Source organism: Microtus ochrogaster, chromosome 19, assembly GCF_000317375.1.
Source record: "Microtus ochrogaster isolate Prairie Vole_2 chromosome 19, MicOch1.0, whole genome shotgun sequence".
Taxonomy (NCBI): domain Eukaryota; kingdom Metazoa; phylum Chordata; class Mammalia; order Rodentia; family Cricetidae; genus Microtus; species Microtus ochrogaster.
The window spans coordinates 52,110,792-52,128,364 of record NC_022021.1 but is presented as its reverse complement, the minus strand read 5'-3'; the positions used below and the strand labels follow the sequence as shown (position 1 = coordinate 52,128,364).

The following is a 17,573-nucleotide window of genomic DNA, read 5'->3' as shown; positions in this document are numbered from 1 at the left end:
TCTGTGCCTGATGGGGAGGATGTGCAGATGATAACACCCACTTTAAGCCTTACATGTAGAGGCTCTGATCAGTTCTGAGGAGACCTGGTGGAGGAAGAGAGGGTCGACACCGGTGGAAGGCCCACCCTTCCCTCACCAACACCAGTGATCACTGACACCTCAGGAAAGGACACCTGAGACCAAGGTGCAAATGATAGCCAGCCACAGGGAGCCAGTACAGGGTCCTTCCTGACTGCCGACACACTTGGAGCCCTGACCAGGAATTGCCACCTCTTCATTAGCAGGATTTATAAATGTCCACTGTCCCTGGGTCAGTTAACTCACCCTTTACACACTTAGTTCCTAGGTGATCAGACACAAAGGTGAGTTGCTGTGGCTGGGGGGTGATGTCCTTTCTGATACAGATGGACCTTGGTGTGATGATGTTTAGGTGTAGAGCAGTGGACATGGTGATGCACACACAGAGTCCCAGAAACTCAGAAGCTGAAGGAGAAGCAGAAGGATTACTTCAGTTCTCAAATTTGAGACCAACCTGGGGAACAGAGCAAGATCTTGTCTCAATAAAGGGGACTGTGAGTACAGCTCAATGGTGGAACCCTTGTTTAGCCATGGGAGGCCCCTTCAACACTACAGAAAACAACAAAAAATAAGTGGGGGGACTTTAGGAGGCAAAGGAGCTGTGGGGTCCATGGTGAATGAACATGGAAGCAGTTTGTAGTCCTCCAAGGCCCCACCACTACCAGCACACATATCAAGTGCCTGGGGTCCTGCCTTCAGAGTCACGAGCAGTAAACCCCTCCTTAGGTCACCAACCTCAGGAGTCTCTGGCAGCCTCTCTTCCCTGTGACAGTGTAGCTTAGACATGCTCCACCATCCTCCTCATAGGGACAAAACTCGGGTTCCAGGCATTCGTGGTGAGGATGGATGATGGAGACAGCCTTTGACTCTGTAAAAAGGGGGAACCAAGAACAGAGCCCAGAGCTTCCCCTGAGTTACTGAGCCCAGGCACATTGGGATCTTGGCTCTCCAGCATGGGCTCCCGAGTTCCAGAAAGCCTGTCTTAGTGTCTCAGCAGGTCTGAACCTCAGCTTAACACAGGTGCTGATCCTGGGTGGATGTGGAAGTCTAGGGATGAGTGCTGGGCAGCTTTGGACATTTTACATTCAAAGTATAACAACAGGGGTCTAAACCTACTCTGTTATAGAACTCAAGCATTCTTGAGCCTCCTGGCAGCCAATCTGAAATGGACTGACTGAGAAAACACACACAAGCACACAGTGTGGGTCACTTTTATGAGGGTCTTTGTCATAGAGAGGCTAGACAGACAAGGCCTCCCCAAGGTTTGCTGCTGCATCTGGTTTGCTCCATGGACGTGCATCTGAGTCCAGTGCTGGCCCTCCTAGGTGGCAAATGCTTTAGTGTGTTACTTTTGCTGTTTCTCCTGGGGCTATGCTGATCTTCCCTTACCCTTTGAGAGCACCGACAGCTGACCGAATGACTCCTAGGAGCCTGGTGTGTCTGGGCAGAGCCAGCCAGGACAGTGACTTTCCTGAGCCTTTTATGCCCAGCCTGTGTGCACATTTACACACACGTATGTTCTTCAGCTGCTCCTACCACCAACACTGCATCAGAAACCAAGAAGGTCTTAGCCTCTTGTCACACTCCATACATTTGCAGGGCCACTAGCCATTCTGCCAGAACTGAAAAGCCAGTATTGGTCTAGGGATCACACTGAGTCAGGGCACTGGCATTCCAGGGTTCTTTCTTTTTAAATTTAATTAAAACAAAACAAAACAAAACAAAACAAACTGCCCTTTTTCACTATATATACAAATCCAAGTTCCCACTCCCTCCCTTCCTCCCATTCCCTCTTCATACCCTCCCACCCCAGCCCACCCCAACCCCTCATCCACTCCTCAGAGAGGGTAAGGCACATTGCTTTGGGGAAGGTCCAAGGTCCTCCCTGCTATATCTAGGCTGAGCAAGGTATCCATCCAAAGAGAATAGGTTCCCCAAAAGCCAGTACATGTAGTAGGAATAAATCCTGGTGCCACTGCCAGTGGCCTCATAGTCTGCCCCAGCCATGCAACTATCAACCACATTCAGAGGGACTAGTTTGGTCCGATGCTTGTTTCTTCCCAGTTTGGCTGGTGTTGGTGAGCTTCCATTAGCTCAGGGAAACTGTTTCAGTGGGTGTACCCATCATGGTCTTGACCTCTTTGCTCATATTCTTATTTCTTATTCCTCCCCAGGGTTCTTTCTAAACACTTGCATCCCTTAGTGCCTTTGGTTCTTCCCACACCCAATTGGGCTGGATGCTAGGTCCCTAAGAAGGGTGATTGAGTGAGGGTCGGCAGCTGGGATCCTTGTTGAGGAAGCAAGGATAGTCTGTTTAACTTGGGCTGTGTGGCCCCAAATCCAGCCTGGTTCCTTTCTGTGCACCCCGAGTAGACAATGATTCAGAGGAACTGAGAACTAGGAATGGGGTCTAGATCAAGGTGCTGTCTGTCATCTTTTAGTCCTGGATCGCAAGTGGTTGGTTTCACCCCCCACCCCACCCCCCGCCAAGCCTTTAAAACGAATACTTTTGGAATGATAGAACTTTAAGATTTTAAATTTTATCTCCCTGTGTTCACAAAGCTTCCAGGGTGTCTGCATACCCAAGAGGGTGATGGACACAGTCCAAATGTCAGCCTCGAGCTTAGAGCCAGACATGGGCTTAACCATGGGCCTGCAGGACTTGGTTGATGCAGTGTGCAGCTGACGGGCCCGTTGAGGCCAAAAGCATGATTCTGAAAGGGCATTTCTGCCTTACTGATACTGTGTAAATATGTACACCATCCAAATGTAATCAAATAAAATGTTCTTTCTGATGGAAACCTTCGTCTATATGGCAAATAACTCCAAGGAAGAAGGAGCTTAGCTCCTGGAATAAGTAAAATTATTTAAATTCTAGGTAAATACCTTTGACGTTCGATACACTCAACTTTGGTTCTGTGTATGAAGTTTAGTTATAAGTGGAATTGTTTGCGCTCACTCAGGAGAACAGCATTTTTGAGCAAATATAATTTGGGGATTTTCTTGCAAACCATCTGTCTGCTGGTGTCTGATACCTGTACTGGGGACTTCCTGGAACAGCATCTCTAAAAGATGGCCTCTCCAGGACATGCTGTGCCCACCCGGGGACTTGGAGTGGACTCTTGGGGTGATGGTTTATCCTCTATTAATTTAGCCATTTGAGGCCTGACAGGAAAGAGCAGAAGCTTGCTGCTTCAACTGGACATGGGGCTGGGTGGGTATGGCCTGAACTTGTAGGAGATCCTGTGGTCTGTGTTTGTTGGGTCTTTTTTTTCTTAGCTCTTTGATAATTTCATACCATGTGTTTAGATAATATTCAGCTACCCCTACCCCAACTATTCCCATCCACCCAAATTTGTGTCTTTTTTGAAGACATCTATCAAAAACAACTTGTGCTTCCCAAATATTCTTAGATATGTGCCTTTTCCATGGAGAGTGGCCAACCTACCAGGGGTAGAAAACTCAGAGAAAACCATCTCTACCTCTCTCAGCAGCTAACAATTGTCAATAGCTCAAGGTGTTTCTTATACATTGGGGATCACCTGGGCTTAATTCCTCAAAAGGATGACATGACCAACTCCCCTTTCAATACTGGGCTTTGTTCTGGCTTGGACTTGGTCATGTCTGTACATACTGTCACAACCACTGTGAATTCACATGTGCAGGTGTGTCCTGAAGGAACTGCTTCCGTGTAGTCGTGCACTGCCTCTGGCTCTTACATTTTCTATTCCCTGTTTTGCAATTATCCCTGAGCCTTGGGAAGGGGGGTTCAATATATATGTTCCATTTAGAGATGAATATTTTCCAATCTCTTATTTTCTGCATCTTAGCCAGTTGTGAGTCTGCCTTAATCATCATATACTACAAATAGAAGCTTCTCCAAAAATATAGAACACTTCACAAATTTGTGTGCCATCTTTGTGCAAGGACCATGCTAATTTCCTTTGTATTCAGATTTTAGTATATGCATTGCTGAGGGGAGTACTGGCATGCGTCTTTCTACTCCTTGGGTCTCAGGATCAAGCTTGAATGTCCAGTTGTCCTGATGTACAGAAGGCATTTGCTAGGTGAAGACACAAGGAAGTGACACAGGACAGCCCATCCCCTAACTTTGTCAAAAGTCATGCTTCATGAACATTTCTCCTCGGAAGGTAACCTGGGGCCCCGAGCCATGACAGCAGGCCCTCTGGAACAGCACTGTGCTTGGCTTACAGCCCAGGGCTTGGCTTGTGCTGTATGTGGCCTGTGTGAGATGTTGTACTGACAGCATTTGCCTTCCTTCGGGGCTGGCTGGAGGTAGCCCCATCACCAATGACCTTGGCTCTACTACCCTGCAATATGGATGAAGTTCCGGCTGTGGCTCTCTGGTCCTTCCACTGTATGGAGGGTGGTGGAATGCAAAGCCGTTGTCCCAGGATGGCTCCCATTCGCTCCCTTGCTGGACTTTGGGATACGGTGGCTTTCCTTGTTATAGCCAGAAGGAGTCAGTAGCTGCTGGTGCCCCCCCCCCCAAATTCTGATTAATACAGCCACTGATGCTTCATGTTTGGTTAGTTTACCCAAACAGAGGTCTGTATTTCTGACTCACTTTTAAAAATTGTTCTAAGCCGGGCGCTGGTGGTGCACGCCTTTAATCCCAGCACTTGGGAGGCAGGGTCAGGTGGATCTCTGTGAGTTCGAGACCAGCCTGGTCTACAAGAGCTAGTTCCAAGACAGGCTCCAAAACCACAGAGAAACCCTGTCTCGAAAAACCAAAAAAAAAATTGTTCTATAAGTTAATATTACCCTTCTTGTGTTGTTTACTCCAGAGACTCTGATCCTGTGGGTCTCCAGTTCTGTTCTCCGGACATCCTTGGTCTGCCTGTGCAGGTTTCCTGATGCTCTCTGCCTTGATTCCAGATGCAGAGATGAGTAAGACCTAGGAGTAGTAATGACCTTGGGGTTGCTTGCTGTGTGACTTGGAGAAGGTCACATCAGGAAGCTACAGATTGGACCCTGGCTCTGCCCAAACATAGTCAGTAAAAAATAGGCTACAGAAGTCAGGGGGTTCCATTTTATTTCTGTTTTGGTGGCTCCCTGGTTCAGACCCCAGCGCTGGCAATTTGGTGTGAGGTCTGCTGGGAGAGCCTGAGACGTTTAAACCTTTTAACACTGAGAATCAATTTGGTATCATAGCTGCAGTGTTAGGTTGGTTGTGGTTGTGACCTGGTACCCTAGGAAGAGGGAAATAAAAGGTAAAACTGAGGTCAGGTGTGTCATGTTCTCCACAGGGGCCAGGAATACAAAACTTGCTAATTATTCATTTTTTTTCCCAAGATGGACCCATTTTTTTTTTCCTGCAATCAGTAACCAGGGAGCAGGTAGATGCTGTGACCTTTGGGGAGGGACAGTCAGACAAATCTACAGAGACTGAAGAAGGATTGTGGGGTGTGGTGGGGGGAAGCCAAACAGGAATCTGTTTACCCTTTAAGCCAGGTATTTTACTCTTGCAGAGCCTTTATTAAAATGCTTCTCTCAGAGGAATCACGTGGCTTTTCTGGGCTTGAATACTCAGACTTTTTGTCTAAAGGTCAGTCAGCAAAGAGCTCAAATCCGATGGTAAAGAGCAGAGGGGGTGGTCAGGCCCCTCTGAGCAGAGAGAGCAGTACAGTGGCCCTCCCCACTTGAGAGCTCAGCTTCAGCACCCGGTTAACGCAAGAATAGAATCCTGCTTCGTGTATTTAAAACTCAACACAACAGTCCGGCTGTCTTTGGAGAACAAATGCCAAATATAGCATCCGCATTTCCAGTCGTATAGGAGAGATGGATTGGACCGAAGTTGTGGATGCAATACAAGACCACCCATCCATCCATCCTCACACTGGTCTCCCCCCATACCCATCTATCGACACACCTATTTATCTGTCCACCTGCCCATCCACCATCCACCCACCCACCAATATCTACCCACCTGTGAACCCAACCCACCCATCCATCATCCCTCTACTCACCCATCCAAATATCTACTCACCCACCTATATATCCATCTACTCTCGTACCTATCTACCCCTCGGTCTACCACATCCACCTGTCCATCAGCCTACCCACCCCGTCATTCATCACCCCTGTACCTATATAAACATTTTCAGTGTAACTATGGACTGTGTGACAGGCCTCTTCAAGGCACCATTGGAAATCAAATGCTCTCAGTCAAACTTGGAAGGAAGAGAAGCGGCAAACTTTATGCAAAATGACATCTGATAGAGAAACCCCAGGAGGATGGTGGGCTCAAGGAGTGTGGACCATGAGCCAGAACTTCAAAGGTTGGGTCAGTTTGACTTGTAGGGGTTATATCCGAAGGAGACTGGGCTGAGGTAGTGATCAGAGAGTGGTGGGTGGGGTTGGAAGGAAGACTTTCCCGGATGGAGGGAATAAGTGGGTGATCCAAGATAAGGAAGGTGTGAAGCCTGGGTCAGCACCCCTGAACTTTGCAGCCTCAGACTCTCCATCTGGTACCTTGATTTCTTCAGCACCTGTAAGCCCTATCCTGGGACTTCTGGGCTTCTTTGATGGTTCCCCAGCAATACAGGGAGGTCTATTGAACATGGAGATCTTGAAGACTCGAACAACTTGGAAAGACTCCCAGAAGAATTTCATAGGTTATTTGGCAATCAATATGGTGATTTCTCAGAAAACTGGGAATCGATCTACCATAAGACCAGCTATACCACTCTTGGGCATATACTTAAAGGATGTCCAATCATATCACAAGGACACTTGCTCAACTCAGTTCATAGAAGTTTTATTTGTAATAGCCAGAGCCTGGAAGCAACCTAGATGTCCCTCAACTGAGGAACAGATAAAGAAAATGTGGTACATTTATATAATGTGGTATTTTTGAAGGCAAATGAATGGAACTAGCAAAAACACCATCCTGAGTCCAGATCCAGATCCAGAAAGACAAATGTGGTATGTACTCACTTATTAATTGTAAAATAAGGGATAACTATACTACAAGCCATAGATGCAGAGAGACTAGGTAACAAGGAAGGTTCAAGGGGGGTTCCCTGGATCTCCCCGGGAAGGGGAAATAGAGGAGATTTTGTGAGTGGACTGAGGGTGGGTGAGGATGGGAACATGAGAGATCAGGTTGGAGCGGGAGAAGAGGGAGAGTACAGGAAGAGACTACTGGAAATGGGGGCATTCCAGGGCCAGATAAAAACCTGCTGCAAGGGATTCTCCCAGGAATCTACAAGGATGACCCCAGCTAGGACTCCTAGCAATAGTGGACACTTAGCCTGACAGGCCATCTCCTGTGACCAGACAAGACTTCACGTGGTGGAGTGGGAAACCAACCCACATAACCTTGGATCTACAGTCTGTCCTGTCTATGGAATGTGCTGGGATAAGGGTGGCCTAGAAATGAGGGAGTGGCCAACCAACGACCTAGTCTTAAACCCATGGCAGGAGAGTATCCTAACCCCCGATACTGCCTAGAGGATCAGAACCCTCAGGTTGGATGACCCAGAGACTTAGGATAGAACCAAACATGACTAGAGGGGAAAATGTCAATGTAAGGATGCCTAATGTTATTCTGCTATACTCATAGATCAGCGCCTAGTCCAATTGTCACCAGAGAGGTTTCCTCCAGCAACTGGTGGACACAGATGCAGACCCACAACCAAACATTAGGTGGAGCTTGGGGAATCCTGCAGAAGAAGGGGAGAAAAGATTTTAGGAGCCAGAGGTGTGAAGGACACCACTAGAAAACCCAGAGATTCAACTACCTGGGCTCACAGAGTCTGAACCTGCAACCAAGGAGACTGCGTGGGACTGACCTAGGCACTCTACATATATGTTACATTTGTGTAGCTTGGTCCTCTTGTGAGACTCTTAACAGTGGGAGCTGGGGCTGTCTCTGACTCTTTACTAGATTTTAGGACCCTAATCCTCATACTGGGTCACCTTGCCTAGCCTTAATACATGGGAGGTGCTTAGTCTTACTGCAACTTGATGTACTATGTTTTGTTGCTTCTCAAATTTTTATTTTTTCCTTTTAACATTTTAGTTAAAATAGAATTACATCATGTCCTTTCTCCTTTTACTCTCTCCAGTCCCTCCCAGTTACCTTACCCTGAACCCCCCCCCATGACCTGCATTGTGAAGTGAATAGCTTCTTTTTTTATTGGTTATATTGTTTCTTTCACACACGTGATATAAGCACACACACATATAATCTGCTGAGTCTGATTTTGTTGTTTGTGTTTATATGGTTTCAAAGCTGACCTCTCCACGTTGGGCAACCAATAAAGAGGCTCCTTCTCCAAGCAGTCAGTAGTTGTATAAAGTGACAGTAGGTGGGAGGTTTTAGGAGGGGGATTGCAGAATATAAATGATATGACACAGAAATGGAATAAAGGGGGTGGTATTAACTGAGGAGGAGTAAGGGGGTTAATACAGAAGAATAAACCAGGCAAGGGACAAATAACACTAAGGTTATAAGACTCAAGGAATCTTATTATTTTATATGTACCTAAAATCACACACACCTTACAGGAAGTTAAGCCACTTGGGCTGACAATGAACCACGAAACTAACAAAAACCCCAGTATCAGGCAGGAGAAACCTCCTTTTGAAGGGTTCATTAGGATAATCCAAGTAACTACTCAAACAACATAGATTATAGATATAGCTCGTGGTTGTCTTTAGGGGTTGAGGGTAAATTCTTACTGCTGAAGGCATTACACACTTGGGACACACCCAAGATATTCTGCCCTGCAGTCTGGCTTCCGTGGTTCCAGAAAATGCTATTGGCTGCCAAGAGAGGGAAGCACCTGCACAGCCTTTCCCACCTGCAACACCATGAACCACGACACTTACCAACATGACAAGATAGGAACAAAGGTGTAAGCAGTGTCACTTTTGAAAACAGAGGAGTACATGGGATGATTTGGAGGGTTGGAAAGGGAAGGGGGAAATGATCTAATTATAATATCAAAATATAAGTGAAAAGAGGTGGCACTCATGTTGGTGACAGCCAACAGTTGTCTAATTGAACTTATGGTCTATTCAGCAGGATGGAAATCATGCCTTGTACTGACACCCAGCCAGCTTCCCTGCAATAGTGAGGTCATGAACTTTAGAAAAGAATCACTTTCCTAGACCAGCACAAATCCTTAATAACATTCTAAATTTTATCCTTATAGACACAGATAAGTGTAGCTACTCTCCCTCATCAAAGAAGCCTTTCTTTATAGCGAATGGAGACTATTGGAGAAAACAACCGGACACAATGTAGAGATCAACAGATTGCGGGAGCCCCAATGAATACATCTACTTCACAGTTGGCTGTGGCTCAGGAAACATCACAGTAAAATGGGGCAGAAAGACTCTAAGAGCCAGAACACCAGGAAGTCTTCTGAGAGTCTCTCCTGCAAATGGCTGTGTAAATAAGAGCAATAGCATTATCAAGGGGGCATACTAACATGGAAGGGGGCGAGTTTTGTGGGTCTCACCTCTAGACAAAGAACTACAACTTTTAGACCTTAGAAAGGTCTCTGCTTTTCAGATATTCAGGTAGAACCACAATTTCTGATCCTGAGTTTTTATTAATCATGCATCACCCATAAATTCATGAGCATATGGGTAGCACAAACTAGAATGAGTAGGTAATTAAGAAGAAAGGGACAGGAAGTTGGGAGGGTTGGAGGGTGGTGTGTGACCTAGAAGGAGTATGAGTGACTATGTTCCAAACACATTGTATGAATACATGAAACTTTCAAAGGATTAATCAAAAATCATGCTTAAAAAGGTATGAAGCAGTTAAAACATTTTGAAAAGTTAGAACTTACCAAAACTCACAGACACAAGCCCATACACACATGGTGCCATTTGCACTTGAGATAAATATGAAGATGCAGAATTAACCACACAGATGCAAAACTACCCAGCAAGCAAGGAGTCAGCTCCTCTGGGCACTTTGAGGGTCTCCAGCCTCTGGTGTGCTTGGCAATCCTGGTGTGCCTTGGCTTGAAAGCCCCCTGCTCCATCTTTGCTTCTCTGGTCCCATGGCATCCTTTCCCCGTGTTTCAATCATGGAGTCTTTCTTCTTCATAGGGACTCCAGTCACATTGGATTTAGGGTCATTCATAATATCTTATGTGGTAACGCTATGTTCTGCTTAAATCACCTTTGGGGGCAGCAAGATGGCTCAGCAGATGGAATTCAATCCTGATGGCCTGAGTTCAATCCTTGGGACTTTTACGGTGGAAGGAGAGAATCAGCTCCTTCAAGTTGCTCTCTGACCTCCACTTGCATGCTATGGTATGATTACATGAATGTATGTTGCATAGAAAATAAAAGTAGTACCACATCTATAAAGCCTTCTTAATAGATATTAGGGACTAGGGCTTCTTCAGATATATGGGAGCCATTCAACAATTTAACTTATAGCTCTAATCCATAGGTCAGTATCATTAACTAAAGGGTCTTCCTTACCCCAAGCAGGAATATGTTTAATATCAGCTGTGCCTACTTTGGACTTTTATGAACACTCGTGTGTGTGTGTGGTCTGTGAACTCTGATACACCACTGATGCCCTCAGGATGGAGACATAATCTCTAGTGGGTATAAAAGGGTAGACCACAGGGCTTGGGTTTGACGAATGACCCTTGGTGGGCACACTGAGGTAGATACAGCCTTTCACAGACACATATCTGAGGTTGGAACTTCTGAGAATTCCTGAGCAAGATTCTCATTCCCTCACTCCATGGTGGAGCTCTTGTGAGAATTAGAATAGGTTAAGCAAATAGAATAAGGAGACGAAGGGGCTAGAACCAAGCATGGTTTCAGGTCCAACTCACTCTGGTCCCAAAGGAATGTCAAGTCAGGTTGGCTAGGTGATAGGCTAGGTCTGATGCAGTCCCTGGGGCTGGGTCACTGTGTAGGCTAGTGGAGCATCACCACAGTGTGTGGGGGGTGCCGCAGCTGATGGGTGAAGGGAATCCCACACATGGAGTGAGACTCCAAGAGTACCTACACTCTGCTCAAGACACCACACTGTGCATGCTTTACCCAGAATGCACCAGTGTTCTTGTTCCTCATCTTAGGTTTTAGCTATTTCAGGACTGCAAGGGCTTCCTTGTGGCTCTATTTAATGAGTGAGTCTGAGCCCCTTTCTCCAGATTCCGACCTGTTGGGAGCAGTGAGACCCCAGATCCTCAATTTCTTGTAATCTCCTGATCTGAGTGCCTACAGCTGCTCTGAGCACGAGACCTTCAGGAGTTCCTGATGGCAGGAGAGTGGTTTCTGGTGGGTTTGGCTGGGGCGTGGCTATCTCTATATAATCTGCCCCTGAACACACTAAAACAGGCATTCTTGGGGAATTCAAGGATGACCCGTGTCGCTGGCTCTCTATGTATTTTAACCTCCAGCCCCCTTGCCCGAAGCTTGTGAACTGGGTGCCAGCGCACAGAGTCTTAGATTTCAGCTGTTTCAGGACTGTGAGGGCTTCCTTGTGGGGCTCTTGGTAATGAGTGAGTCTGAGCCCCTTTCTCTAGATTCTGACCACTTAGCCACCCTCCTTTGGAGCGAATCTACTGAAGTTCAGATCTGGAATGTACCCAAATGTACTTTTGTACTGAAGGCTTGGTTTCTAGTTTTACATTGTTAGGAGGTGGTTGATCTTTTAGTGGAAGGGGTTGAGTGAGGGGAATGCTCTTGAAGGGGATCGTGGCACCCTAACTTCCTGTTATTCCTTTATGTCCCATCCCATGATGGATCCATTTTGATACTCATTGTCACCATGATGCCCCAAGTCAATAGGACCAACCAATCATGGATTGGAATCCCCAAGGCCGTGAGTAAAAATGACCCCTTTCTCTTTATGTCTTGTTTTCTTGGGTGTTTGCTGCAGTAATGAAAGATGAATCACTCAGTACCTACTCATGATTTTTGTCTGTTTCCTCAAACAACCACCATTTTATTGATTTGTAAAAGCTCTTTACATATTCAGAACACACACCTCCCCCTCCCTTACTCCTTAGGGCATTTTCTGAATCATGTGTTATAGCAAGCACTAGGCAAGTCAGTCTCCAGTCATTTACATTCCACACAACTCCTTCTAGCTTTGGATGCCTGTAAAGCTTGGCAGAGCAGCTAAAGGTTCCAGTAATGTGGCTTAGTGGCTGCCCCAGTCCTGGGGTATCAGTCACATGGGTTCCTTATGTTTTCTCAAGGTGCTTGTCCATACCACTCATCTCTGAGAACTTTGACTCCCACTCAGCCCTCATGCCTTCTTCTCCTCCTGTGCTGTGCAGGGCATAGTGTGAACAGTCAAAACCTGGAGGCTGGGAAGTGGGTGATGGCAAGTAGTTCCAGCCCTGTATATGTCCTGAGCCACAGGCATTGGTTAGTGTGTCCCTCCCCAAACCCCTAAGCAGGCACAGCTGTTTGCATAGCTGAAGAGTGACTTGCACTACAGACAGTGGCCATGGTCAACCAGGAAGTGTGTCTACCACCTTCGAGGCTGCTATGGCCATCATTCTGGAGCTCACAGGCAGTGGGCTCTGGCAGTGAGGGTTTTACTTAGCGGATCTGGGATCAAGGTGAATTCTCCAACCATTTTTCAAAGGACCAAAAACCTGAAGGAAGCGAGGTTGTTCTTTAGGGATCTGGCAGTAGTCACGTTGATGGAAGTGCTTGTTATACCATGGGTTGTAGGGAGACTATTGTATTGTCACGGTGTTGATGACTTATGACTTGTCATAAGTCAGACTAAGAATATTGCACTAAACCAAACATAAGGAAACGGATGGAGGTTTCTGTTAGGTGTCCAAGGAGTTCCTCAAGTCACAGAATAGAACACAGGGCATAGAAGCCCGTTCAGAAGATCCTGGAATTAGTCTCTGGAAGGGGAATCTCAGAGATCCCGGTGGTGGTTGAGCCGGGGGACCAAGTCTGGATGTGGAGGAACTGATAGGATATTGACGGGAGAAGGACTGGAGGAAGGTGGTCAGGTAGACAATGTGCCCTACTGAGATGAGCAGGTTAGTGCTACAGTGAGTGCCACAGACATCACAGCGGTGTGGACCTGGAGCAAGATCAATACTACACCCAGCACACCTGGGAGGGAGTCTCACCCATGAACTTGCTCCAGGCTTGGGAGAAGCATGTGTGGAAGTGTATGGGGGATATGAAGTGGGGTAGGGGACAAGCTGAGGGGTATTTAGATGGAAGTTCTCTCTAGGAGAGCTGGACCCACCCTTTTCCCATGTATGAGAAGGTAAGCTGGATGCCATACATGAGAACAGCGAAGAAACACAAGGCAGCCTAGAGGAGCTTGTTTCCAACATATATTTCTTTTATTGTTTGTAAGGACCGATACAAGGTACTGACTATGGAGACAAAAACAGATGCTGACAACACCTGGATTGCTACACGGAGCCACTCCTCAGAGAGGAGATAGTAACCCCAATCCTTCTCAGCCACAGCAGTCTGGAAGTCAATAGCCCCAAATTTCCACCTGGTAGCACATTCAAGTCCTTCGTACCAATGTCTACTTGCAGAGAACGCCTATGTTTAGCTCTCCCAGACAGACATGTGGTACCATTTCTGTAGGATACAGGTCAGGCCAAAGTTCACGTTTATTAGATCAAAGGAAAATCATAACATCCGCTTTTCACTCCAGGGGCTAAGGCCAGCACTCTGTGGGAAGGTGGTTCTTGGTCTACCTTCTTCCTATGGTATTGCTAATTACTCTTGTGAACAAAAACAGGGAAATCAGCAAACAGATTTGAACAAACTAACCTTGAATTTTGGTTCACACATAAATACGATTTTAAAAAGTCATTTATAACGTAGATAATGTCCATTGATATAATGGGAGCCTCTGGGAAATCAAACCCAACAATGGGTATCTTTCCCCAAAGATCAGGCATGACTCCAGGCCAAGAATATGATCTTTTGCTTTGGGACCCTTGCAGAGCAAGTGTCCAGGGGTTGAGACACACTGGCTATTAGGAGTACACTTTCTTTGTGGCCTAGAATTCCATACTGAAGTGACCACAAGCTGAGCAGGCCTCCCAGGGGCCAGAAGTAGAGGCTGTATCTCAACCTTATTTCATGTCTATTTATCTCAGCTACAAAGGAAAAAAAACATAGAATCTCTGGTTACTTGCACCAAGTTCCTTGTCCTCCGAGGCTCAGAACAGACCCTATGTGTGTGTGATGTGTGAACAGGATGCTAAGGTCGTGGTGTCTGCTCAGAGCCAAGCACCAGGGAAGCACTTGGCATGTATTGACTGGCTTTCCTACCTTCTACATAGCAGACAAAACAGGATACTTGGCATTGTAAATCTGAGCAAAAGAAATGATCTAGGCAGCTACTGTGAGCACAAGGATTCTGGCACAGTGTATATACAGGTACCAAGGTCCCTCTCCTAGAGTACAGGGGATGGTAAGACCCATCCTCCCACGGTGATCACACATGGGGGAGTCAGCCTTGCAGGGACAGGATACCACCCAGCAGAGACAGGGACATGGTTGACCTCATTGTATAGAGATGAGTGTTCTTACAGCCACATATAGACAGAGGCCTCTTTTTTTTGGTAGCATGGATTGGGTGTGAACAGTCAAAGATTGAAGCCTGTGCTTTGATTATTTTTCCATATAGCAAAGGGAAAGGGTGGAAGCGGTGCTCCTTTCTTGATGCCTGGGTTTCCTTTTGTGAGCTCCCTGTCCCTGCGGTTGTGCGATGGCCCACTTGGCTTCTGTCTCCTTCCATTTTACACTAACAGCCAGTGGCGCAGCTGGAAAGAAAGCACTGTTTATTCAGAAGTGAAGAATAGACCTTACAGTTATCACTTATGGGCCAGTGGCCCTATGATGAGATCAGAGTTGTCGCAACAACTCATTAGGAGGTACCACTCACCCATGGGGGAGCTTACCACTGATGGATGCCACTCCTGAGGGGCACCAAGAGCCAATGGCTTGGTGTAAACTTTAAAGGACTGAATTACTTGATGAAGAAGGGATAAGGATACTAGGTGCAGCAGCTAATGTCTGTAATCACAATACTCATGAGGCTGAAGCAGGAGGATTGAGTTTGAGGCTAGCCTGGGCTACAGTAAGATTCTGTCTGGACAAAAGAAAGGAAGCAGAATAAAGCAAAATAGAACAGAACCTACATAATAACAAATAATCGTGCCTTGTAGCGCTCAGTTGCTGAGAAGGTCAGAGAGGTTCTGGCCAGCATATTTGTGACCAGCAATTGAAGTGAAAGATGCAGGACATCTTTAGATCCAGAGCAGGCTCCGTATTATCCTCCTACTGATTTGTGAGTGGCTCGGCAGTGTCCTCCTCCCCTGCCTGGTGAACCTCTGTTGGGTCCGTCCCAGGGGGTGCTGCACTCTGGAGCCGGTTTTGCTGGGTGTGGTCCAGGAGCAAGTGGGGAGCAGCACAGATGGTGCGGGGATTGAGACCAGCAGCCTGCTGCTCTGCTGCTTGCTCAACCAGTTTGTGCTCATGAGCCATTTGCTGACACTCACTGACTGGAGAGTTCTGCGCTGCTAAATGTTTTTAAAACAAGTCTCATAAGACTATTGACTGACACACTGAACCAGAGATAGGAGAGAAGCTGAAAACCTTTCTTCCTTAAGCCTGCCCTACGGCAGAAAGACAGATCTATGTAATACTTTTTGGGATCTGCCCAACATACAGACACTAAAAAGCACACCTCCACAGGTCCAAGGAGTTCCAAGAATATTTAAAGGTATTGAAAATACTGAACCAGGCATGGTGACACATTCCTTCAATACCAGCACTCAGAAAGCTGAAGCAGGTGTATCTCTGTGAGTTCAAGACCAGCCTGGTCTGTATAGCAAGTTCCAGACCAGTAAGGATTACAGTGAAACCTTGACTAAAAGACCAATGGAACCGAACAGAAGACCTGGATATTAATCCACACACCTTCAAATACTTGATTTTTGACAAAGAAGCAAAAAAAAAATCAAATGGAAAAAAAAAGAAAGCACATTTAACAATGGTGCTGGCATAACTGGATATCAACATGTAGAAGAATGGAAATAGATCCATATCTATCACCATGCACAAAAATCAAGTCCAAATCAATCAAAGAACTCAACATAAAGCCAGCCACACTGAACCATATAGAAGAGAAAGTGGGAAGTACATTTGAACTCATTAGCACAGGAGACCACTTCCTAAATATAACCCCAGTAGCACAGACACTGCGAGAAACAATTAATAAATGGGACAATTCTTACTCATAAGTGATTTTTAAAACATAAAGCAAAGAAAACAAGCCTACAAATCACAATCTCAGAGAACCTGGACAACATTGAGGACCCTAAGAGAGACATACATGGATCTAATTGACATGGGAAGCAGAAAAGGACAAGATCTCCTGAGTAAATTGGGAGCATGGGGACCGTGGGAGAGGGTTGAAGTGGGGAAGAGAGAGGCAGGAAGGGGAGCAGAGAAAGATGTAGAGCTCAATAAAATCAATAAAAAAGGAAATGTTAGTCATGGTACTGAGGATGACACTCAGAATATCCTACGATATTGTTCCAGCCTCTATAGGCATGTACAAACACACACAAGCATGCACACACACTGCCTCCCATCCTAACATGCACACACAGATGTTAAAAAATATTCAGGATGCAATAAGAAAAAGCCACATACCCTGGCTATGATTAAACTTTACTGGAAACAAAAAGAAAACTTAAATTTAAAAAAGCCCTACGGAGCAAAGCCTGACACTGACCCCAACTGACAGAAAAGTTCAAATCTCAGTATGTTTGTACAAAAAGTGAAGAGGAGATATAGAAGATATTTTAAAAAGACCCCAAATGAACCTCAAAAGAAGAAACTGTGACAGGCAAGAGGGCAAGCCTTCTGCACAGGCTCACAGAATAGTACACATTCCAGAATAACACTGATTAAATCTTAAAATGAGTGGCTAGATCAATAAAGACATAAGGGGTTCCCAGTGATTCGGTAAGCACAGAAGCATGAGCAGGGAGTTACATCAGAAAGCATCCAAAGGACAGAGAGGAAATGCAAGGAGGGAGCAGACAACGTATGGACCAGTGACCAGAGCCGCTGTGTAACTGTGTGCCTGAAGTTCAAATGTGAAAGCAGCCACGTGTAGATAGGACCCAGGCATATACTCTAGAGCCCGGAAGCAAAACAGAAGAGTAAAGGGGGATTTTAAAGTGCAGCTGTGAAGGGCCCTTGGGACTGGGGGCTGTGAGCTGTCAGGGACACAGGCAACACAAAAGGGTTATAGACAACACCTGAAGGCCGGGAGTCTGTTGTGAGAGTTCATCAAGGGCATGTCTCAAGGATTTGTGTTTGAGAACCAAGAAAACAATCCCGGAAGGGAAAATGCACACTGAAAATGTGGCGGAGTACACGTGGACCCCAGAGCATGGTTCACACGAAGCAGTAACATAGTAAACCCACAGCCAGGTTTGTCTAACTTGTGGGTTAAA

The 17,573-nt window shown here is 46.1% G+C and overlaps 1 protein-coding gene and 1 non-coding gene across 2 annotated transcripts in view; both read right to left on the bottom strand.

Moving 5' to 3' along the window:
- Positions 1 to 3,959: 3,959 nt before the first annotated feature.
- LOC113457187 lies at positions 3,960 to 4,063 on the bottom strand. Its single transcript, XR_003377812.1, has one exon. It is a non-coding gene; the product is annotated as a U6 spliceosomal RNA (small nuclear RNA).
- A 9,344-nt stretch (positions 4,064 to 13,407) lies between these two features.
- The window catches only part of Slc6a3 (solute carrier family 6 member 3), a 32,548-nt gene continuing 28,382 nt past the window's right edge, over positions 13,408 to 17,573 (bottom strand). Inside the window, exon 15 of the mRNA XM_005356710.2 lies at positions 13,408 to 14,864. Within this exon, the coding sequence (XP_005356767.1) occupies positions 14,841 to 14,864 (24 nt within the window). The 3' untranslated portion in view covers positions 13,408 to 14,840. The remainder of the gene's footprint in view (positions 14,865 to 17,573) is intronic.